Below are 25,253 nucleotides of genomic sequence, written 5' to 3'. Positions count from 1 at the left end.
TCTTGATCTTGATCATTATAAAATAAATTATTAATACTAAATTACTGTAAAATAATTAAATGTATACACTCATATAATTTTGTATTAAAATTATGATATTTGTAATATGTCACTATTTAAAAATAATGATTTAAATATTGGATTTCTTTTAACATGTTGAAAAATCTGTTTTACGAATGTAGATTGATATATATTGATATGTTGCTGAAAGATACACAATCTAAATGTTTTCACCATTAATTCTTACTGTAAATTCATTTTTACTTGTTTTTTACAAAAAGATAAGTTAATTTTAAATAAACTAAGTTCTTTATTCCTCAATGTTACAATGCATATATGATTTTAATAAATTGACATGTTTATTAACAATTACATTAATAAGTTAATACATAATAGACAAACAATTAACAGGCAAAAAAATTATTATTGATTCTAAATTTTTTAAAATACATTGGGCGATTGGCTAATGAACACAATCCGTTCCAAGACTGTTCGCTATCCGAATTGTTTGTTAAACCGATTATCGATTTACCATAGTTTTTATGGGAATTTGATTAATTCATTCTGGAAACCCCAAAAAAATAAAAAAATATATACTTTCTTACTATGTTTATTTATATATAATAATAAAAATACATATATACACAGTCTTGCCTTTTTATTAGTCACGTTTTTTCCATTTTTTAGGGTTAAAGAATCTGTCTAATGTCCGATTGCTTTTCTCTCTTCTTCAGAATTTTTCAGAATTAATTAATAGCATTGTAATTGTAGAGATCCCTAAGCCTATTAACCTCACCTTGGTTTGGATGCCATTCTAAGACCGTTGACCATTGTTCTGACATCCTCCCACTTCAAAAGATCTTTAATAGCAGATATCGGCATTAATCCTCTTTTTCAGAAGAAAACATATCTCGCCAAGTTTCTTGATGTTCTTCATTCAAGAGTTCTGATGACAGAAGAATGCCAAGATCTGTTTCAGATTCCATTATGAGCTCTTCAATGTTCTTTATTTCTCAGATGTGATTTTTGTTACTCCTTTAGCTGCTTGAGTCTTCTTGATTATACTGTATCTTTCTTAGATAAGATTGAACTGTGGCCTACTGTAGATGTGTTCAAGCCATACGGTCCAGCAACATCAGACATCTTCTGTCCATTCTCTACTTTTGCTATTATACTCTCACCTTTCAAAAATAAAAACCGACACAAAACTTAACGAGTACCCGCCCGACAGTCTTGCGAATACTATAGAAGAATTGTTTCTGTCAGAAAAAATAAAAGGCTGGAATTACAAGGAAAAGTTTCAAAATTTGGAAAAATACTATCCGATCAGTATATACCAAGTTGAGCATCGATGTCAACGTCTCCCACACTCCATAAAGTTTCGAATTGTTGCCTGAAGACAAGGGAAGACCAATTGGTATTCACTATTTTACATCACTTCTTATGTTTGTTCTGTGAGGTGTTTGTTGTCCAAACATAAAAGTCTTTCGTGAAAGTGTTCATTATCCAATTTGTTTGTTAACCGATCACCCACTGTACAGTATCTTTAAAATTTCTATTTATTTTTTATGTAACACTTACTTTTTTCACAACTTCTAAAAAAGAAATGTAATAATCTGACATTATCAGTTCTATATTTTACTTTTGCAACACAATTTAAAACTGATTATATTAAATTTTATTGTAATTTACAGTGTATAAAATGTTAAAAATGCCATCTCTGAGAAGTTTATTTATTAATATATAGAACTATGTACACATAAGCTTACCTTTGGATGTCGAAGGAGATAAGAGAGACAACTGCTGAGAACAAGATTAGGTTGCTGTTTTCCCAAAATGTATAATGAATTGCATATTGTTTGACATACATTTTCATCTTTATCATATAAGGCATCAATGAGAGCTAAAACTATGGCTAAAAAGTTATATGTTTCATAATTAAAATCAAATAATAAGTGAATAATTATGATAAAAATTTAAATGTAGTACTAGAAGTTTAATATTTAAAAAAATATTAGAATAATAATAATAATAATATTAATAATAATAATAAAAACAACATACAATCAACTTGTCCGCCTGTAGTTCTTACAGCATCTTCTCCAGATCCTGGCATCATTTTTCTTCTAAAAAATAGCAATAAAATTTAATTGATTCAATAAACCAAAATAATGAATTCAATTAAATTTTTGTTATTTTAAAACTAATTATAATTTAATAAACACCATATTATCTTATACAGTAAGACTAATGTCAAACATCTTATTAATAATACTTACGACTATAAATGATGAATAAAATATCCCAAAAACCTGTCACAAAATATTAGTTTTAAACCACAAATAGTACTCTGAAAATTACATTTTATCATCATTAATTTAAAAAAAAAAGACAAAAATATGTTATAACTGGAGTTAAAAAGGAAAAGCTTTATTTTATAATACATATAATATTTTTATTGTTTATTTCAATATAATTTTCTAGTACAAAATTATAATTTTTAGATTTTTTTGAAATATAATATATAAAATCTATATCATCAATCTTTAATGATTGATGTATATGTACATTACATCATTAAATATGGATACGAATTCAAATCCTAGACTCAAAATTTCTGAATATGGAATGAAGCAGAGTTCAATTCTCCTAAAATTAATGAAGTGGACTATAAATATTTCTCCTGAATGAAGTTTCTGAAAAGCTATTATGGTATATAGCAGGGGTGGCCAACAAGTCGATCGCCAAGCCAATTTTGGTCGATCGCTAGCGATGTCTTGACTTAATGCATTATATTTGTAACCGAACACAACTGTGTGCATGTAGTTATGACTTGACTCACAAGCAGTGAGTGCACTTCGTACTGAAACAGTGTATAAACATAGTATGGATTTCACACTTCCCCCTCCCCACTTAGACTATGCCTATGACAATGAGTCGATCGCGACACATTTTTACGATAAAAAGTAGATCTTATGTGCACAAAAGTTGGCCACCCCTGGTATATAGAAATCAGTAAAATTTGACATAGGCCTAGTTTATAACAGAAATTCATTTAATGTTTTTAAATTATCATTTGAATATTTTAGCATAAGATAAGAAATATCTATTGATGCAAATTATTACTCAGCATAAACTGTCATACTTCCTTTACAGATTCAACTTAGTTATATAATTTTCAACTTTTTAAACATATCAAATATACATAAAATCATTAATTAATTTTTAAATCAAAATTACTTTAATTTTATGTAAAAATTTAACTGATAAAAAATAAATGTAATTCTCTAACACACAATTATTTAAACTAGTGGTTCTCAAAGTTGTTCTGCAAACTACTTAAACCAAGTCACAGACGAACTGTGGACCACCTATACCTCCGGGCACTTACCTGTAAATATCATCTTATATAACGATATATTGTGTGCCAAAATATTTTGTCTACGAAGTAACCTAACTTAAGAGATATGGAGCGAGTGAAAATGTTCTTTTCTTTAGCCAAATGGCTTAGTATTACATTTTGAAAAATGACTAAGACCAGTCTATAGACCACTCGGTACTTGCAGACCAGTAGTGAGATGTACCGGTATCATACTTTGAAAATTGTTGAATTACCCCAAAATTGTTGCACTAAGTTTAGAAAAACTGCTCAAATTCTAATTAACTCATTTGTTAAAAAAAATTTTTTCACGATCCGGATGAATAAGTATCAATTAATATTATTAGCAACAAATATTTTTTGTTATTTTGTCCAGTATAGATTAAAACTGTATTTAATTAATTTATTTATTTATACATCTACTAAATCTTTTAATTAATTAACATGACAGGTGTATCATAAGAACAGAAATTCCGTTACAATGCGAAACATCGCTTCCGTACACGACCGAATGTCTGGAAAAAAAAATATTAAAAAATTTAAATATACGGTTTCTTAAACAAACTTGCATATTCCTAAAGCATTTACCTTTAAACAATCTTGAGATAAATATGAAATTTATTAAATAAATATGTACTGTAAAGTATCATACAGATCAGCACAATTTCTAAGTGAATTAATCTATAATTAAGTTTATAATTATAATTAATATGTTTGTATTATACAGACTTGAGACTGGTTTATAATCTATAAAAAAATGATGATAATAGAAGTGAAACATAAATCAATATAATCAGAAATTAAATTCTATTATTAAGAACATTAAATAAACCTTATAAAGACCATAAAGACGTAACGAATATGAAGGAACGTAACACTTACGCAAGGTAATAATCCGTTTTAAGTACCAATATGAAAACCTTTTATAAACACAAGAGCCCGTCCTCCGTCGTCAGAATCCAGACACAAAGTCACGTGATGGCTCAAATCACGTGACGACTGGCTTCACCTCCGTCCATCACGTGATTAAGATCGCGCTCCGATGACCAATCACATATCGACAACTAAGACTAATTCGAGATGGTGGTTTTGTTGGGTTGAGGTAGTTCTATAAACTGTATACGTTGGAAATTGGTTAGTTTACGAGAGTTTCGCTCTTATTTCTCGCTCGAGGTTGGTAAGATTTATGTTATCTTACGAATCAATTTGTTTAAAACTTTCTACTTTGCTTAATTTACCTTTGTTAAGCGAGTGAAGTTAGGCCTAACTAATGATTTGGTCTTTTAAATTTAAATGTCTCATTCAAAATTTCGTTTGTTTTTTTGTTTCTTTTTGATTTATGTAAATTTAAGCACTCGTTTCTATATATTACATTGGGCTTAAATAAATAAGAAATTGGTGTAATAATATACGAATTGATTAATGTATGTTATATGCATACACTATTTATATAATTGTGTGTGTGTGTGTGTGTTTTTTTAAAGTTTGCAAGTTGCAGAATGTTTAAAATATGTTTGAAATATTCTGAAACATGCGAGTGAGATAAAAATGTGATAGATATTCCAAGTAAATGAGATAAACATGAATATGTCCGAATTATTTTTATGACGACGTTGATTAGATGGTGAAATTTGTGTAATGAATATTTGTGCAAGTTTTAAACTTCGTTTTATAATGTTTGCATTATTGTTAATATATATTTTTAGATGATTTAATTATAAATTATACTTTTTTGTTTTGTTTTCTAGAAATAAAAAGTATTACAAATTTGTAGTCTTTCTTTTTTTACTCTTTTCTGCTAAACCAAGAGGGACTTTTTTATTGAGCCCTTTGCCTTGCAAACCCGGTGCTGTGTAGCGACTGGTTCCGCGGTGGAGGGACGGGGCCCCGATGTATCTGGGATTGACTACCCCTGAGAAATTCCCGAGTTTTTTACTTGTCCTTGTGTCTTTCTGGTGCTCTGGAGTGTTGACCGATACTTTTTGACCACTCGGCCGTCCGTCGTCATCTGTAAATAGTCATCTGTAAATAGTCTTTTGCCTATTTGTTTGCCAAAAGTTTGAATTCTATTTGAGTAATTTGTTTGTTAAGAATAAATTGCTATTTGATTATAACTAAATATTTCAGATGATCAAGTTTTAAAACTGTATAATAGCTAAACCTTGATTGGAAAGTTTGAACATCTCTTACATATTAATTTTAAATAACTTAGAAAATAATTTATGGAATACCTTTTTGACCGTGTATTGTATTTTGTTTTTTGGCATGATTTTTTATGTAGAGAGTCTAATTTTTTTTTTTTTGAAAGAATTTATAATCTCTCGACATAAATTTATTTAGATGCAAAGAAAAATTATTTTAAAAAATAGAAATTTAATTTTGATGTTTCTGTTTTTAACTAAAAATACAAATGTAACAAACTAAGTTTTTTAATATTATTTAAGTTTGAACTTTTCATAATTTATAAAATTAATAAATAACAAGATACTTTATTTGTTTCTTCTAGGAATATCTGAGTTTATCTTCATTATGGAAGAAATGAATAAAACTATTAATTTGTTAATAAAAGCACCTAATCAGAAAATTAGTGATTATCCACTTGAATGCCAAATAGATTGGACTGTAAAATATTTAAAAGTTCACATATCTGAAACTTATCCTGGAAAGCCTGTAAGTAAAAATTATGTAAGATTGATGTAACTTATTAAAAAATATTTTTCATTAAGCATGATTATCTGTTTTATAATATGTGACAGGTTTGTTAATTAGGATTCATGTTGTTAAAGCTGAAGTTGAAATAATTAAAAACTTGTTTCTCTAAAACCTGTTTAATATTTCTTATTAAGGATTAGATTACTTAGATATTAAAAAAAATAGTTTTTCTTCTGATTTCTTTGATTGAAAATATTATTAATTAATGTTACAAATTATTTTTACATACACTGTTAATTTGGTTTAATGACCTAATTTTTAAATGTATCTTGCCATTAAGAATTATTCAAATATTATCAATAGAAAATTAGCTCATTAAACCAAAACTAATTATTACATTTAAATTTAATATGTAAAATCAGTAAATTTGATAGTTCAATTCAGACTAACAGATATTTTTATGAATACAAAAGTGTTAGTGTTAATTAATGAAAGTGTTAACATTTAATTTTCTAAATTTGCAAATCATAAATGCTGATTTTAGAGGTTTTAATTACAGTATTAACTTTAATTTTGTTTAATTAAAATTAGAAACAAATTTATCTTGTATTAGAATAATTGGACTATCGGAAAAAATTTAAATAGCAATTCTATTTTTTCTTAAACTGTACAAAATTAAAACAGTAAAGATATTGAAAAATGTCCTCTTTAATACCTATTTAATTCTTAATACATGAAAAAACCAGTTACATTTCTTAGTGTGTAAACCAGTTCCAAATTACATTTAGTAAAAAAAATCTTGAGCTAAAAATATTTTTTTATCATTGATTAAGTTTATATTATAAAAAGAATGATTATTAATTAATTATAGATTCAATTTATGTATTTTTCAACAGTTTAAAAATATATCTTTTCTATTTAAAAAATCATTCATCTAAATTTAATTAACTTTCAAGAAAAAGTAAGAGAGATTGACTATTTTCTAAAATTAAAAAATAATTTAAATTTAATTTATTTCAATTACTTCTTATATAATAAGTTTTATTATTTTACAAAGAAATAAGTACTGAATACAAAATACATGTTTTTGAAACTAAAGTTCATTTTTAATAATCTGAAAATAACTTTCTAACTTCTTTTAGTAAGTTTCTTGATTTTATTTTATCAATTACAGTCAAACCTGTTTTTATGCGGGGGATAGGGACCGCATTAAAAAAAACGCATTAAAAAAAATCTCACGAAACTTCACGAATGGCTGTAAATAATAGTTTTCGCAACACAATTAAAAAATATTTTTTTTTATGCGGTCAACAGGGACCGCATAAAAAAAGTCTCACATAGAAAATAACTCAAAACCGTACGAAATAAAATTTATTGACAACAGATGTCAGCACTTGACTGCATCGTCTGGTCTATCGTCTGTTTTACATATTTTTGTCCAGGTGGTGTTTTGTTGACTTAAAAAGTAAATTATTTCATTTTTTGCATATTCATGCAATAATATTACTATAATAAGTGCATTTATGCTATAATAAGTTTATTTAGCTATAATAAGTCAACGTAAGACATGACGAATCGCACGAGACTAGTCGCCAACTATACGCACAAATTAAAAATTCGCATTAAAAAAATCGCACAAATAAAAATCGCACATAAAAAGAGCGCATAAAAACAGGTTTGACTGTATTACTGTGAGTTGTTATATTTTTGAGTTTGTCAGAATTAGGTAGATGCTTTACAACAAATAAAATAATGAAAAGAGCAATGAGTTAAGTCTGCAGACTTCATATAAAAATAAACTAAAACTTTAAAAAATTGATTTAAAAAGTACAATACATTTTTATTTTGAAAACTTTTCATTTAGACATTATCAATTCAAATCAAATATAGGGAAACACAATTTACATTTGTGCACTCAGGATTTAATCTTGGGAAGCTGAGTTAAATGGATTAAAAACATTTTTAATGCATACTCAATAAAATTCCAACCATATTTCAACAGTAATTCATAAGTAGTATAGAAATAGAAGAGACAATACAATATAAATAAAAAAAATGAATTGTAATTAAAAGATTTTTGGAGAATTTTCTATTCTTTGTTTTCCCTTTCCTTTGGAAGGTACCAGGACCCCTTGACTCTCTCTAGTTGTTCCACAGACTGTGTGTTTCCCATTTATTTATTGTTTTATCTTGGTCCCAAAATATTCATATTTCTTTCAATGGCAAATTATATCTATGATTTATATGTCTATTTTAATTATTCAGTTTCATTTATGTTTCTTCCTTTCTGATAATGATAATGGATAACATATTATTTCTTTAGAAAACATATTCTTTATTTTATTTTCACATTTTTCTCTGAATATTTCTGGAATTATATGATGTAAAATTGACTCCAGCAAGTGTATTATTTCTCAGAGATAGTATTAGGAATATTAGTTTTTGATTATTGTCCAATGGTTGTGAAGCATTTATAATAAAGTATGTGTGTTTATTCTATAACTGCAAAATTTGAGACAATATAACATTCATTACAAATTTTTGGAATTTCAATCTTAATTGAAAATTACTTTAAAATTTATTTTTGTTAATCAAGTACATAGAATATTTCTACTCAACTACTGCCAGTGTGACATCCAAAAAAATATGTACAACAGAAAGTATTATCATTTTCCACAATAAAAAAGATGTAAAATAAAAGTTAAAACATTCATTAAAAACTATAATACTATGAATTTTCCATAAAAACTTAGTTCTGTCTTGTGATGCATCTTGAATTAAATTTAAATTATACATCTTTTCTGGATATCTGTTTGTCCAGTTCCTTGAGAGACATATAAATGGTCCTTACTGTATTTTCAGATCTAAACTGAAGTAATAATGTAAAATTCACAATGTTGTAACTAAATAAAATTTGTAAAATTAAAGTATTTTAAAAAATTACAGAATTTGACATTAGCTATTATGTTTTAATTATTATGTGCATTTTTAAATTTTATTGAAAATGCAACTTTCTTTTTACATTTTATCAGGATTTTATTTTTAATTATGGTTTTACTAGCAGGTAGGTCCGGCGTTGCTCAGGCAAAAGTAACGATAGCGAAGATTAAGATTATTACGTTATAGTCACAAAAGAAAAAGAGTAATTTCATCAACAAACTAAGTATTTCTAAAGAAAGGTCGAATTTGAAAATCGAATGTTTTAATATTGTTCGATTTTCACGACGTGTTCTGATTATATCATTCGATTTTCATCGAATGTTCTAAAGAAGAAGGTCGAGAAAAACTGAACTAATCTGTTTAAATTTGAAAATTGAATATGTTCTAACATATTACTTTTTTTTTTTTTTTGGTCCAGTGCCCGTAAATCTTGCACGTCGCTTTCTCTTGTTCTCCATTGTTACTTAACACTATCATTGTTATTTAACACTTTGGTGTAACACAATTGCTTAAATTTGGTACCCTGTGTACCAAATTTCAACTTTCAACTCCTAACCGTTTGGACACATCTCGATAATGTATATAGAAGCTTTAATCCTGTCCCTCCCCCGTGGAGGGGAATTTCGAAAAATCCCTTCTTAGTGTGCGTTCTCGTGACATACCCTAACTGTGTACCAAATTTCAACTTTCAACTCCTAACCGTTTGGGCTCTGTGCTGATTATTATTATTATTATTATCATCATTATCATCTCGTCTCGATTATATATATATAGATTACAGTTTGTTATATAGCCATAAAAATATCAATTACATAAAAATTTTTTTTTTTTTGAACTTTCTACTTTTACTTTTATATCAGATAAATGATTATTTAATTTATATTTTGTTGTGTATTGTTATATATAATTTATCTTATAGTCTTGAGCAGAAATGCCATTTTTATTAGAATATATAATATGATAAGTAACAGTGCAATTGCAAACTGATACAAGAAAGCAAAATAAAATTCAGTATTAAATTATAAGTATAAAATTCTGAAATAGAATGCTTCTGAAGAAACAAAAATTTCTAAATTTTATGCATTGCTTTTTGACTAATTGGATTTAGAAAGAAGAAAAGAGAAATTTAAATCATGAAATGCATTATATAAACAGATAAAATTATGAAAAATGATTTTGAAATTAAAATATGAAATACTGTTATTGATAAATGTGCTATTAACTAGTCTAAAAAATTAAGTAAAATGTAAAATATACCATCATTATTTATTGAATTGAAGTACCTTTGATCTAATTAAAAATTTAACCCAAATAAAAATTATCATAGTTGATTTACTCCAGCCGTTATACTGTAAATTATAGGTTAGTTTTTAGTCATCTTGGATAATTTATAAGATGATATCATTATTTTTCCAACTAAATATTATCTGATATTTGTGTTAGATATAATTCAAAAACTAATAAACAAATGTTAAAAACCTTTTTATATAAACAGAATTTTTTATCTAATTAATTATTTATACTAATATTTTAAATTATATAAATAAATTTATTTTTGAAAAATTAAATATCATAATTGCTTTATTACATTAATAAATTTAAAAAATCAGGAGGTGTGTGTGTGTATATATACACACACACACACACACCTCCTGATTTTTTAAATTTATTAATGTAATAAAGCAATTATGATATTTAATTTTTATGTGTGTGTGTGTGTGTATACACACACACACACATAAAAATCAGATCTATATAAATATGTGTGTGTGTATACACACACACACACACACACACATATTTATATAGATCTGATTTTTTTTTTTAAATTTATTAATGAAATAAAACAATTATGATATTTAGGGGTTAAATCTTAGGGGTTAATTATAATTTTAAAACATCAAAAGTATTATTATTTGTAGTTGGTTACTATATGAAAATTATTTAGGCAATGTATCTTGGTGGATTATTAGACAGCCACTTTATCAATGACTATAACTGGTTAACAATAGATTTATTATATTCATACCATTAAATTAATTATTAAATGCTCTATTAAATTGCAATTTAAAGTAATGATACATAATTATTTCTTATTAATAGCTATTTTTGTTTTTAGAATTGTTTACAATTTTTGTTTGTAAATTTTCTGATTAAATTAATTATTGTAATTATAACATTGTGCATACTTTTTATTGTTTTGTTCAATAACTTTGCTAATAATTCTTACTTTGAACTTTAATTATTTTAAACTGTAATATGATCTTACATATTTATTAATAAAAATAATATCTGTCCATATTTTTACAGAAATTATTATTAAACTTATTTAAATATATGCATATTGCATAGATTATATTTCTGCAATACTAAATTTATTAACTTAAACTCTAATAAAATATGATTTAATTACTGTCACAAAATAATTTTTGATATATAAATTCTCGACAGAATTTTTAATTATTTTTGTTTAATATTTAATTTAACTAAAACTAATTTCCTTTCTTCAAAAATTGTTAGATTTTATATTGTAGTTTATGTACAGTAGATTTGTTTGATATTATGTTAAATTATTGAGTTCTTTACTTATCATTTAATTGAAATTATTTGTTTATTTAAAAGTTATTGTCATTGAACATTTTCAATTATTAAATAAGTAAGTATTCTAAGAATTTATAATACCGAAATTGTTACATTAACATATCAAAATTTACAGAGTTTTTAAATATTATCTTAAATCTTTTTAGTTTTAATTTTGATTGTGCACTACTGTAAATTAGGGATTATATGCTTTGTTAAAACAAAATATAGAAGTTATCTAAAGATTTGATATATATAGCTTAGAGTTGTCAACGAATGGTAAATTTGCTGTATAATGCATAATGACATAACTTGAAGAAAATTGCTAGAATGAAAATAAAACCTTTGCAAAACATGCTCCATAGTTTACATTATGTCTCTGGAAGCAGCCATTGCTTCATAGGTAAGAGTTTATATCTGCTAAGATTAATATATAACTCACACTTCTTTAAAATTTTTTTTTAAACACATACAACATACAATTCATGGGTTGTAACACAAAAGTATAGTAATTGATATAAACCAAGCTCTGAGACATTGAACACAAGTTCTTTATATTTAGACATTTCATTTAGTTGTTTTTTTTTGCAGGATACCAGCAAATATTTTTGTAATTGTTTATAATATTTCACACATTTTTTAAAATATTTGTCATATAGTAATAATAATATATGAAATGTAAATCTCATATATAATTTTAAATATCTGAAATGAAATTTAGAAACTCAAATTGTTAATATAAATTTATATTCACCTTTTAAAAATATATTATAGTGTATATGTTAAGAAATTATTTTTCAACTCATTCATGAATAAAAATTGAAGAGCTAACTGAAACAGTTTTCATATGGTTAAAAATATTTTTGAAATTAGACATTTATAATTGCTACTTGATGATGATAAGTTTGTTTAAAACAAGTCTGAGTTTTTAAATTGTTTGAAAAATATATAATTATTAAAATAAAATGTTTTAATCAGCATCTTAGTGTAAAAAGTGTTTTTCAGATTATTTTTAACTTATAGCTTGTTTGATTTCTTATTTCTTCTCTCATCAATAATAATGGAAAATATCTATGGTAATATACTACTATAATTGAAAAACTATCATTTTACAGTAATATTTTATTATTTACAGGAAACTATTTAAAACTCAGTTAATGAAAGAATATATTTTATTAAAAGAATGGAATTGAATTCATCATTATTAACTTTTACTTTATTATTATATTAGTTTAATTATAACAAATAGTTGTTTATTATAATTTAAAGTAATTAAAATAATAATTTCTTAAGGTAAAAGTTATATTGTTTTTCTCGCTTTTAATTTTTATAGGCTGTTGAAGACCAGAAATTAATATATTCAGGAAGATTACTACATGATCATTTGAAGCTGAAAGATATTCTTCGTTATGTAAGTTTTAAAATAATATACAAACTATTGTTTAAATGATTTTATTAATTATAGAACAATTAATATAATTTGATTACAAATCTAAATGCAAATAAAAATAGTTGTAATAATAATATAAAATAATTTTTGTTAGTATATTGACTTAATTTCAGTTTTTCCATCATAAAAGAAATGAAACACAATTTTTTCATTAAAGCAATAATAATATAATTCTATTAATTTGTTTATTTATTTAATTTTTTTAAAGTTTTAACTTTATAATATTTGTTTATTTTTCTCTGGTTACAAAGATGATATAGTAGACCAGGGGTCTCAAACTCATACACAACAAGAGGCCAGTCAAATATGTAGGCTGTTTTTTTTTTTTTTTTTTTTTCCAACCTTTGATGGTCCATAAAAAAAAAAGGCAAGTGTAAATAACAAAATGAATTTATTACCAAAAGTTAGGTACAAACATAGTTACTTTTCGACGTAATCACTGAAGATTGAGGCATTTGTCATATCTGTGATGAGCTTTTCCATCCCCTCTTCATAGAATGACTTGAGATGGTCCCTAATATTGTTTTGAAGATTGTCATTAGTCTTGAATCTCTGCCCTCCTAGCCACTTTTTCTGTTTAGGAAAGAGGTGGAAGTGCTCAGTGCTAAATCGGGGCTATACACTAGGTGTTTAAAGGTAGTGAAGACTTCCACTTTTTAGACTTCCGCCCAGCTTGGAACTTTTTAATGTGTGAAGACTTCCATCTCTTTCCTGAACTGAAAATGTGGCTAGCAGGGCAGAGGTTTGAGACTAATGACTATCTTCAAAACAACGTTGTTAAGGCCATCTCAATTCACTGGTGGCAACATTGTATGACAAGGGGATGGAAAAGCTCGTCCACAGATATGACAAATTCCTCAATCTTCACTGATTATGTCAAGAAGTATCATATTTTACAGACTATAAGATGCTACGGACTATAAGACGCATCTTAATTTTTAAGCAAATTTTTAAAAAAATACCAATAAAACGCTACGGACTATAAGATGCACCTGAGTTTTGGAGGCAATTTTTAGAAGAAAAAAGTGTGTCTTATAGTCCGTAAAATACGGTAACCATGTTTGTACGTAACTTTTGGTAATATTCATTTTATTTACATTTGTTTTTTTTTTTTTTTGTGGATTATTTGAACTCGGAAAAAAAACTGCCCTCGTACATGTATATCAGATGTTGAATATTATTCACTCAACCAAAATATACTGTAATTAAAAAAAAAAGGCTCTAACAAAAGCCCTTTTGTTGCCAGACTTTTTATGATTTATATAAACCGTTAGACATTTGAATTTTTTCTGTTTGAATCCCCACAAGATGTTAGAAACATTGATTTTTAGACAAGAAATCATCAAGGCTATGGGCTGGATATGAAGCTTGGCAGGCCATATCTTGCCTGTGGGCCATCAGTGTGTGACCTCTGTACTAGAACTGGGATAATTTACTGCACCTTTATCAGTGGGATGATCTGACACCAGAAGATGACTTATTAACAAGATCAAAAACATTAGTGTTTTTCTAAAATCCCACTGGTAAAGGTGCAATAATTAGTTCACTGATTATTTAAGTGTATTAGAATTTATCTATAAAAATGCTAACAAAATTTTAACACATTGATTTTTTACCCTAAATTCCTGTAATGGTGATTAAGGAAATTAAGATGAAAATTCAGTTTGTTGAACTTTTCAGTTTCTATTATTGTAGTCTTTTTTCATAAGTTCCATTTTATGAATTAGAATTCTAAAATAACTCTTTGATTAATAATATAAGAATTATATCTTAGATAGATAATGTGTGTAATAAAATACTTCTGTGCATTATTTATTACACTGTTTTTGAAGTTAATATGTGAAACTGTATAATTTTTATATTTTTGACATACTATTATTAAAATATTTATCTTTTGTATTTAGAGAGAATTATCTATCTAAATTTAATTAACTTTGATGGATATTAATTGATGTAAACAAAAAATGATTTATGAACTTTTGCCATCAATTGTATTGTTTACTTTTCTGTTCAATTAATCCTTTCCTAGAATCTGACAAAAAAATTGTTTAATATTACTTTAAAATTATTTTAAAAAATTAAGCATTTTAATTAAATACTTGCATGCTTGTTTGTTTATTAATTTCCAGGCTGTTGTATATAACAGAGGGAATGCAGAGCATGGCAATTGATCAAAAATGAACCCCCCCAAAATTTTTACATTTTTGGACTCAGGACCTTGAAACATCAAGAAAGGCAAAAAAATTTGGAGTAATTTATGTATATGGATCTTAGTGTGTGTATATGTGGGGCATCATTTTGTTTACCCTGTTTTGAAGCTTAATAATTCCTGTGTTTTTTGTTAAAAATTTCTGAAATTTTGCAGGGAGGTTTGTTTATTAGGGAAATTGATGCTATTAAATTTTGATGATTAAAGGTTGAAAGGGTAGGAGATAAAGCGGGTTGTGTATATCTCCAGTAGGGTGGGACTTAATGACGATTTTACTCATTATTAGCATTTACGAGTTTTTCTAAAACCCATCGTAGGGATGGGATTTAGAAAAATTAAAATTAAGCTTTTTGCCATTTTATAATATAATAATTAAAAATATAAAAAGTTTTTAATTATAAAATATGATAACAGATGGGCCACCAAATGTTGCCGGTAAAGTTGAGCAACCTCGTTGCTGGATTTTTTTTCTCATTTCTGCATATCATATTTGATTATCAATTGCTTTCAACATTCGGTTATATTCTAATTTTTAAAGAGATTATTTTTTAAGTAAACTATATAATTATTTTAAAATAAAAATTAATTAATTAATTAATATTTAGATCTTACAATAATTCACATAAATTTATGAATTACATCATAAGACAGTTATGCAATAGACTATATATTATTATTATATTTTTACTTGTAAGATTCAAATTATTTTTAATAATCAATATATAAAAATATTTTTAAATATATTTGTACTGTATTTATGTAAGCCAATTTGCAATGTTTCAGCTGTAGTTTTTGTTTGATTAAGTCAACTTTTTGTTTTTTATACAAGGCTGGGGAGTTGGAGTTGGTGTCAGGAGAAGTCAGCAGTTTAAGGTGTTGATGTCAGCATTGGAAAAAAATTTCCAACTCTGACTCCTTAACTGAATAAATTTCATAATTATTTTTACTCCTGATTATTATAAAATATATAGTATAGAGAAAGGATCAGTCAAATTTTGATTCTCTTCTGTTTTTGCAATCTTTTGATGTTTTGAGCCCAAAAATCTAAAAAAACATTACAAAATTTTATGTATTTTTGCTTATATTTCAGGAATGGATGAACCCAAATATTTTGAAACTTGACAGGGTTATTTCTATATATATGTAAATTTTTGTAATTTTTTTTGTGTTTGGAATAAAGAAAAAAACCATAAACTCAAGATTTGGCAAAATTTAAAACTCCAGAGATGGCAAAAAGAAAATGCTAACTCTGGAGTCAGAGTTGCAAAAATATGCCGACTCCCCAGTCCTGTCTTTATAAAATAGATATTGGAATAGAATAATGAACTAATACATGATTAAAGTTTATTTTTAATAATAATTAAAAAAACAAAATGTTAATTAGTATCATCTGTTTAAAAACGCGTTTATAGATATCATTTTAAAAAACAGAAAATAAATTTGATAGATTAATATAATATTTTATATTTTGTATTTTTTGTAGAGTAGAAAGTTTCTTTTATTAAAAATCTACTTGGCAACAAATAAATTTTCAGTTAGGAAATAAAAAGAATTTCTCAGGTATATACAATGAATAGGTTTTCTTACTTAAAGCCAATTATCTGTTTCACTCACATGTGAAATAAGTAGTTGTTTTTGTGAATTATTCAAATTTCTTTTATTTCATTTTTTAGAAATTCAGATATAATGATGCATATTTAATGTTACGTTTAATTTTTGTTAGTATTTTGGTTTATATTGGAAAGGAATTTGTATCTTTCTTTGATTTTATTTTTTGAAGGATTGATTTATATATATATATACAGTGAACTCCCATATAACGCACTCTTTTGTAATGTGAATTTGTATAATGCAACAAAAATTTTGCAACTAGAACTCATACAGTGTGATAAACAGTCCTGTATAACATGTAAGATAAATTTAATGTTTTCACATAGTCTCAGATTTTTTGTTTAGAAAAGCTAAAATATACACTTATCAGTTGTTTATATATGAACAATGAAGCCAACAGTTTAAAAAAGAATGTTTTTTGTTGTAAATAATCTTTGACCTCTGGTACAAAACAGTTATAAAATCAATTTTTAAACATTTCACATGTAATCCATGCTTTTTTATTAGCTCTCCAGTGAACAGGAAGAATTGATTTATCTACATTTTTCATTACACGTGGATTTAATGTACGATTAATTAACATTGGCTTAGTTATATGTTCTTCAGCTGCATTAGAACACAAAAGTAAAGTTATCCTGTCTTTTGATGCCTTGAAACCAGAAGCAGAAGTTTCATCTTTCGCAATATATGTGTGGCGTCCATCGGCAATGTGCCAATTCGGACCAATAGAGAGTGCAGGAAAGAAGAGAAAGGCAAACTTTGAACTGGTCACTCACTTTTTGGACCAAGAACTACCGAGAACGGATGTTTGAACGAGCAACCAACACAAACAAAAATGAACCGGACCTTCAATCTATGTCGAGCTGTAAAAACATTGTACATACAATGTACTGTACATTGTTGTATATAAGTGTAAATAAAAAGATATAAAAATCCAACTGGACTTTCTCTCATCAGAATCGAATCATTCTCATTTGATGACAGAACACCAAATATGTTTGTCAGGCATTTTTTTCAAATACAAAGCAAATTCATCAACGTTATAGACTTGTTCTGCTATGTAATTGCTTTCCTCTATAATTTTGGAAAAATGTTCGGGAAATCTTTGATCTTTTGCGATAACAGTTAAAATTTAAAGACATGTTTGAACTTGCATAAATTGGTCCAATAATGTATGTCCCCTATAACACGATTTCCTACAACGTGGAACGTATCCCCCATGTTTTATGGGAGTCTACTGTATACATCTATTTGCATTATAACTTAAATGTGATGTATTTACTAACAGTTAATTTTATTATCATATAAATTATATTATCTTATGAAAAATAATAAAGTATTAAAGTATTTATTTATATTACAAAAAAATATACTTATCCCTTGTGTAATGACTGCTCACTTAATGACTTTTTGCTGTAATCATTTTTGAAAAGTTATGCCAATTTTTAGGCAATGACTTCATTTTTATGTATACAGGAAATCCTCATTAGTTCAAAATTCAAGGGACAAAATAATTGCAATTTCAAATTATCCAGTTTTGAATTATCTGAGATTTATGTATTTCTGTACAGTATGTCAAATGCCATGTAATTTATGTAGAAAATAGAATATGGCTACATATACAGAATGCTACTTTTGTTAATTTATAATAATAATAATAATAACAAACTGCAGGTAAACACCATATGTCCAGTGAGAACCTCACAGGTTGCCAGATAGGTTTTATAAAAAGCAGAATTCCTTGAAATGGAGCCCAAATTAATTTTACAGTGGATCAAAAAGTATAAGTTGCTGAAATGTAGTATCCTAGAGCTTACAAATATCTCAATCTGCTATTTGTAGCCTAATTTTGCAATCTAGAAAACCAGTCGTATTTTATGAGATAAGAGAAGAAAAAGGGTAGTCCATGGGTAAGGTGACATCCAAAAATGTGTTACTGTAAAAGCAAACCCATATTGACCAGATTAGAGTTGTTGTTGGTCTATTGTTCTCTTGTAGATTGAGGCACTCAATCTAAACAAATGAGTTAATTTACACTTACCACAGTTTGGACAGAATTTTCACTTTGAATTTTGAAGTAGCTGTATTTGGACTAACCAAATTTCTTAATGTATAAATCTTTACTTTTGTCCCAGTTGGTAATATATAGTTACAGGATTTTTGAACTATCTGAATTTGATTTAATGAGGATTTCCTGTAGGGACTTTTTAAACCAAAAAAAGCTTTAATAAAAAAATGTATGTACTAATTATTCTAAAACTAACAATGTGATTCTCATCAGTTTGTTATGCATATGCATAATATCTACATTTTAAACTGCTGTATTTAGTCTTTATTTTGCAGTAAAGGAATTTTTAAAGTGAATTTTGAGTGTTATAACAATGATCTCAAAATAAGCTGAAAAAATAGAAAAGAAAATGATACAAAAAGAAGAGACTAAATACAGTTGCAATAATTGAACAAAAGATTATAAAGGAAGTGAAGTGACTGTTTTCAGTAGTATAAACAATAAATTTTGTATGAGAAAAACTATCTTTAATTTATTGAATGTTAGAGAATTTAATGAAGTGACTGATGCAGGTTTTGCATCAGTCATTTCATGTTCTGTTTTAAATATATTTTTGTACAATGAGAATTAAAATGATAAATTCTAGTATAATTATTTATTTGAAAATAATATTTTCAATAGGATGAGAAAGGTCCTCACATTTTACATCTTGTGTGTAATACTAAGCAGTCTTTAGTAACACCTTTGACAAGTACTGTTAAGGTAAGTTTTTTAAAACTAAAATATTTAAATAGAGGTACTATTAAATTTTGTTTTAGAATGAAAAAGTTATAATAATTCTATCAATAAGATGATCTACAGAAATTAATCTGTAAAAGTGAGTGTAAATACAGTAGAGAGTCGTTAATCGGAACGCCGGTATTCGGAATTACCTGTAATCGGCACGATTTTCAGTCGGACTGTGTCGTGCTGAATCGAACGTTTTTGATACTAGATTTACTTCTAAAGTATAATTTTCATGTTTTATATTCTTCAATATATTTATTTTGTTTGTACAAAATAAAGAAATAATTTTTAACGATACAATAGCCTCGATTATTATTATAAAAATTTTTGTTAGGCTTAAAATCGACGAAAATTCAACACAAAGCGACACGCAACAGAGAAAAATTTCAACACGAAGCGACACGCAATGGAGAAAAATTTGAACATCGGACAGATTAATATATTTTTTCGTACATAATTGGTAATTGGAACAAATGACTAATCTGAACCACCCCAGTCCCCAATTGATTCCGATTTTCGACTCTCTGCTGTATAATATTTGAATAAATAACATGAAATACTTTTTTCAATTAAAACTAAATCTAAATTTCATTAAATTAACATTTTTCACTCAACTTGGAGACATCTTCAGTACATCAAAAAGATGTGGAATGATGCATTTAAAATTATAGAACATTTCAACATGTTAAAAATTAGAACAATGTTTAATTAAAAAGTAAATTGTTTAAAGTTATGTTTTTTACTTCTTTTAAAAATCTTTTAGAAAAAACAAAAATCTTCCTGAAATGTAAATATGGCATTTGTTATAATTTATAGAATAAACTTTTACATTACTGAAAGGAGTTATATAAAAGAAATATATGATAAAATGAAAGTTCATTATTGTTAATTGGTATTTTTTTTAATCAGATTTTTCGTCTTGCACAAATTCATTCTAAAGTATTGTACAAAGTAAATAACAATAAAGTACTATAATTATAAATGTCTTGGTATTGATGTCTCTTCTAAGTATAAATTAATTTAACTTAATACAATTACATTTCTCAACTAATACAGGTACTCCTCACTTTATGACTGAGTTCTGTTCCGATGACTACGTCGTTAAGCGAATTGGTCGATAAGCGAGGAGCTTGCACCGGGAATATAAGATCGTTGTAAAATTATACAAGTTATGCAACAAACTTCAAATTTACTCATAAAAAGACTATTATAGTATGCTATTAGCCTATTACAGTACGCGCAAGCCTATTATAGTACGCTTAGTGCGCATGTCACCATTTGCCACTGATCAACACTCAAGCTGAGAAAGGGGATTCTCCGAATTGCAGGTTGAAACTCGATTGGTCGTAAGTGCGAGTGGTTGTTAAGCAGATAGGTCGTAAAGTGAGGAGTACCTGTATTGTAAATTCAAAATTTTGAATTAGTCAATTTTAAAACAAGAAATTTATTGGTCTGCATACTTTCTTAATTATTTGCAAACATATGAGTAAATTTACTTGTATGTACTAATTAATATTTAGATAAATTAACTAATATATTTCTGTTTTTGCACATACATGAGCATCTATTCGTATGCCTACACTGTCAATTCTCAAAATATTTATATATTAACAAGATTTATTAATCTTTCTTTGTAGGAGACTCAGAACTGTGCACATCCATTTCCTTCTACAAGCTCAACTAATGAAGAATGTCTTAAGAAATTTAGTCCAGGCATGCAACAAACAAATCAAAAGTAAATTATTTATTTTTTTTAACTTAAACCTAAGAGTAATTTAAATTAGAATGGTTATAAAAATTTGAAATAAATATTTTGATTGAAATTAGTTAAAAAATAGCTAAGGCAAATTTATACAACAATTAAAGTAAAATTATAAATTAAGTTCTGATTATCTGAATATCATCATCTGATTTGTTTATCTGAATAATAGCATTCATATATATATATATATTGAGATATTGAGCTTTTAAAAACTTCACAAATTCCAATGTCATTTTACATTATCATAATTAATATGCACATACTTCTGACAATAAATTTTTCAAATTTTCACTCACTTTCACAGTAGTTTCTGGCTTCACATCAAAGGTTATACATTCTACTTCATCAGTATTTGCATTATTATTTTTGTCTTTGCTAGCTTCCTGGAAAATATTGCTATATAAAACTTTCCATAGGACGCAAAAGAACAACAAAATGTATAGAATAAATATAATGGCTTTTATATTACAATATATACAAAATGATAATATAAACAATGTTGGCAATGTAATAATATACAATATTCAAAAGATTTCTAGATTATTTATATTTATACAATAATATTAAAAATAGAATAGTAGTTGCTATAATTTTTTTTATACATATATAATATTTTTTATATTTTCAAAATTTATTAAGTATGAATTTACCATTTGACCTTAGAGTGAGAAAATTTTAGTGATCATTTTATTTTATATAAATTTTCTTATGTAAAATATCAAACAGAAATACATTATTTGAATTTTTTTTATTGAAAGCAGTTTGGAATAATGGTGTAACTAGGCCATTTGTTAGCTGTGGTGAATACAGGTCACTGAAGTTATGGTGAAGAATAAATTATTCAGCTTTCTTCTGAAGTTCTTGAATTGTTTCTTGTTACTTTCATATTATACATTGTAATTTTTCAGTAATTTCAAAAGAAAGTTGAGCTAAATCTAAAGATTATAGAAAATGCTCAAAAACTATTCTTTATGTTGTTTGGGAAAATTATAAATGTAAACCCTGATTTACTCTTAAAATGATGAGAGTTTTATATGCTTTAAATTTACATATGGGGATTGATAACAAGATTAATAATGCATACTAAGCTCATCAGTTGCTAATGGTATTTTGCATTTTCTTTGTATTTAACACGTAATATATAGGCCTGTTTCCTGATAGCTCTTCTGAGATGCACACCACTAATTACAAATCTCATGTGCTGCATTGCTTATCCTCTCAATCTGAACCAATCCAATAATGCATATGAAAATAGAATAGTCCAGAAAATATATTTTTATTACTTTTAACGTTTTTATTTATACTCTATATGCAAAGTGACACAAACATTGCATCAGGCTCTATATATCACATCTAATTACTAAATGCAATTGTGCTATAGTATAGGTAATTGATAGTAGGCTATTTGCTGATTTGGATGTTATTCATTCCAGCATCCCTTTGTATGGAGCAAATTCTATCTTGGGTTCTATGAAAGATGAAGGCATAGTTTAACTTATAAAGCCATAGAACATATCTCAATCAGCACAAAAGATTTTTGTCCAATTAAAATACTTAGGTTGAAAGCAGCTTTACAATGTCAAAAAATGAATGATAAAACCATGTGCATGACCTTGATTGTTCATGCCTAAGCAGAAAAGTCTCGAGAGGTTTCACCACTATTAATTTCCAACATTCCAGTGCAATTGCATTTATTATTAAGCAGATGTGACACATTGCATTTATAAAATACAATTTTCATGATGACTCAGGATATCTTCTAATTTAAAATTTTGAAGTTAAGACTATTTTCAAAAATATACATTTTCGAGTCTATCCATTTATAAATGGATAGACTCGAAAATGTATATTTTTGTAAATAGTCTTAACTTCAAGTTTTAAATTATAAAATACAGTATATAACTTTAATTTCTTGTGCATATAATTTACAGACTAATTGTTTCTATGTTTGATTTAAGTTATAAAATTCAATTCTTAAATATTTTGTATAAACAGATTAATGTTAGAAGTGATCAAAAAATTAATTCCGTCTTAGTTTGTCTAAAATAACACAGTAGACCCTTGATTTAATGCAGAAAAATATTTCTGCCCTGAAAGAAAATTAAAACTTTCTTTTAATTAGCAGATAGAGCACACTAAAAGATTGATAGTAATGTTTGAATATATTTTGTATTGTGAATTCATTATTAATGTGTTTAAAACACACTAAATTTAACAGACTTTTGGTAATAGTGGATACCCCTTCCCCAATCAGTCCATTAAATTAAGTTTGTATTGCAATTATTTAACTGAATAGGATAAATTACCACAAAGATAATCTGATTAAGTCAAACCCAAAGATTTATTAATTTATTAAATCTTAACTGTTTTAAATAAGTTTATGTACAACTTTTAAACAGTTTCTATTGCACCTAATGTTGAATGCTTCTAAAATTTATTAATTTTATCAATAATTTTCTTTTATCTAATGTATAGTTTAAACAGATAATACTTTCTGTTTTGATTAAAAAGAAATAATAATAATCATTTCTGGCATAAATGAGTAGCTTGAAATTAAATACAGTAAAATATATTAAATACCTGTACATGATACTCAAACTACACAGTTTATTTTGAAAGTTCTTGGAATGATTTTTTTATGAAGTACTAATAGTACTGTGTGCTAGGAAACATGAATTAATTCCTGTGAGATTTCAGTAAGCAATCATTAATTTCTGCTTCAGTTGTAATTTATTTCTGATGAGTATTGGATGTTTGTACAACTTTTTGATCTCATCATTCTGTGAGAAAGAGCATTATGCTGCAAATTATATTGTGTTTTGAATCTGGAAAAACATCAGAAATCTTAATTGATGATAATTGTTTATGGAATGAATGTTTACTCCAGTTGATTATGTACTGTACAAGTGCTTTCATGGTCAAAAATTGTTAGATAATGACAGAAACAATGGATGTCCTTTGTAAGCAACACTGATAAAAATGTGTGATCAAAAGACAGATTGCATATAATCTGTTTCTATGTGGAGATCAAATTCTTTTGATTGATATATCTAAAGAATTTGATATATCAATCAAATTTTTGCCAGAGAATGGTCCTTCCTTTATGATAACACATTGATGAATATCTTAATGATTGTAATTTAATTTTTGGTCAAAACACCAGGTTGAAACAGTTCTACATTTCCTGCTTGCTGAATCTAGTCCTGACATACTTTTTCCAAAGTATAATATTCCCATGAAGCTGACTTCTATGGAGTCTATCCTGGAAATTCAAATGACAGTGATTGACTTCCTGAAGCCATCCCAAAAAACGACTTTGTCAAGGTCTTCAAGAGATTTTTTGGAATGATACATGCTATATATTTAAAGAAAGAAGAATATATAAAAAATTAAAGCAATAAAATTTTTTCATGTGAAAAATTAATTTTGTATTGAATCATTCTGTGTACTTTCCAGATGTACTGTGTATATCTAAATATTTGTAAGCCCAAAAGTTCACTAGGTTTTTGATATAGTTTGATTAGATATTTCTGCCTTCTATTAAATTTAGAATTTAATTTAATTTATAGTTATTAACTAACAAAGAAAAAAGCAATTAGGATTGATATTCAAACTATGCATCTTTTTACATGTAGAACCAAATGAACTGTTGCTATGTATACAGTCACACTATGAAACTGTATTATTGAATATTCAAAAAGATTTTAAGAAAAGTTGGATTTCGGAAAACAGTAAAGATTAATTTGATATAATATGATGCCAGATAAAAATATACTTGTATTTAGATTACAAAGTAATTAATAAAAGTTACCTGTTTTTTTCTTGATTAATCATATAATTTTTATTTGAAACATTTATATAATTAAAACAATAGAA

General features: G+C 26.3%; 2 protein-coding genes across 4 annotated transcripts in view; one reads left to right on the top strand and one right to left on the bottom strand.

Moving 5' to 3' along the window:
• The window catches only part of c11.1 (maestro heat like repeat family protein c11.1), a 55,437-nt gene extending 51,027 nt beyond the window's left edge, over positions 1-4,410 (bottom strand). Inside the window, 3 exon segments of the mRNA XM_067279612.1 lie at positions 1,770-1,915; positions 2,065-2,126; positions 4,262-4,410. Of these exon segments, the coding sequence (XP_067135713.1) occupies positions 1,770-1,915; positions 2,065-2,119 (201 nt within the window). The 5' untranslated portion in view covers positions 2,120-2,126; positions 4,262-4,410.
• Positions 4,374-25,253, top strand: part of LOC136983022 (homocysteine-responsive endoplasmic reticulum-resident ubiquitin-like domain member 2 protein) — a 21,101-nt gene continuing 221 nt past the window's right edge. The window contains exons 1-5 of one of the 3 annotated variants that reach the window (XM_067279634.1): positions 4,374-4,513; positions 5,886-6,049; positions 12,885-12,962; positions 19,511-19,591; positions 21,253-21,294. In XM_067279634.1, coding sequence (XP_067135735.1) covers positions 5,909-6,049; positions 12,885-12,962; positions 19,511-19,591; positions 21,253-21,294 — 342 coding nt within the window. In that variant the 5' untranslated portion in view covers positions 4,374-4,513; positions 5,886-5,908. Of the gene's footprint in view, positions 4,557-5,885; positions 6,050-12,884; positions 12,963-19,510; positions 19,592-21,252; positions 21,295-25,253 lie in introns of all 3 variants that reach the window. The other 2 variants (XM_067279633.1, XM_067279632.1) reach the window with 2 other exon arrangements.

The sequence above is a fragment of the Centruroides vittatus genome, unplaced genomic scaffold, assembly GCF_030686945.1.
Source record: "Centruroides vittatus isolate TY-2023 unplaced genomic scaffold, ASM3068694v2 contig_875, whole genome shotgun sequence".
Lineage (NCBI taxonomy): Eukaryota > Metazoa > Arthropoda > Arachnida > Scorpiones > Buthidae > Centruroides > Centruroides vittatus.
Note: the sequence above shows the minus strand (reverse complement) of the source record. Positions and strands in the feature narration are given on the sequence as shown.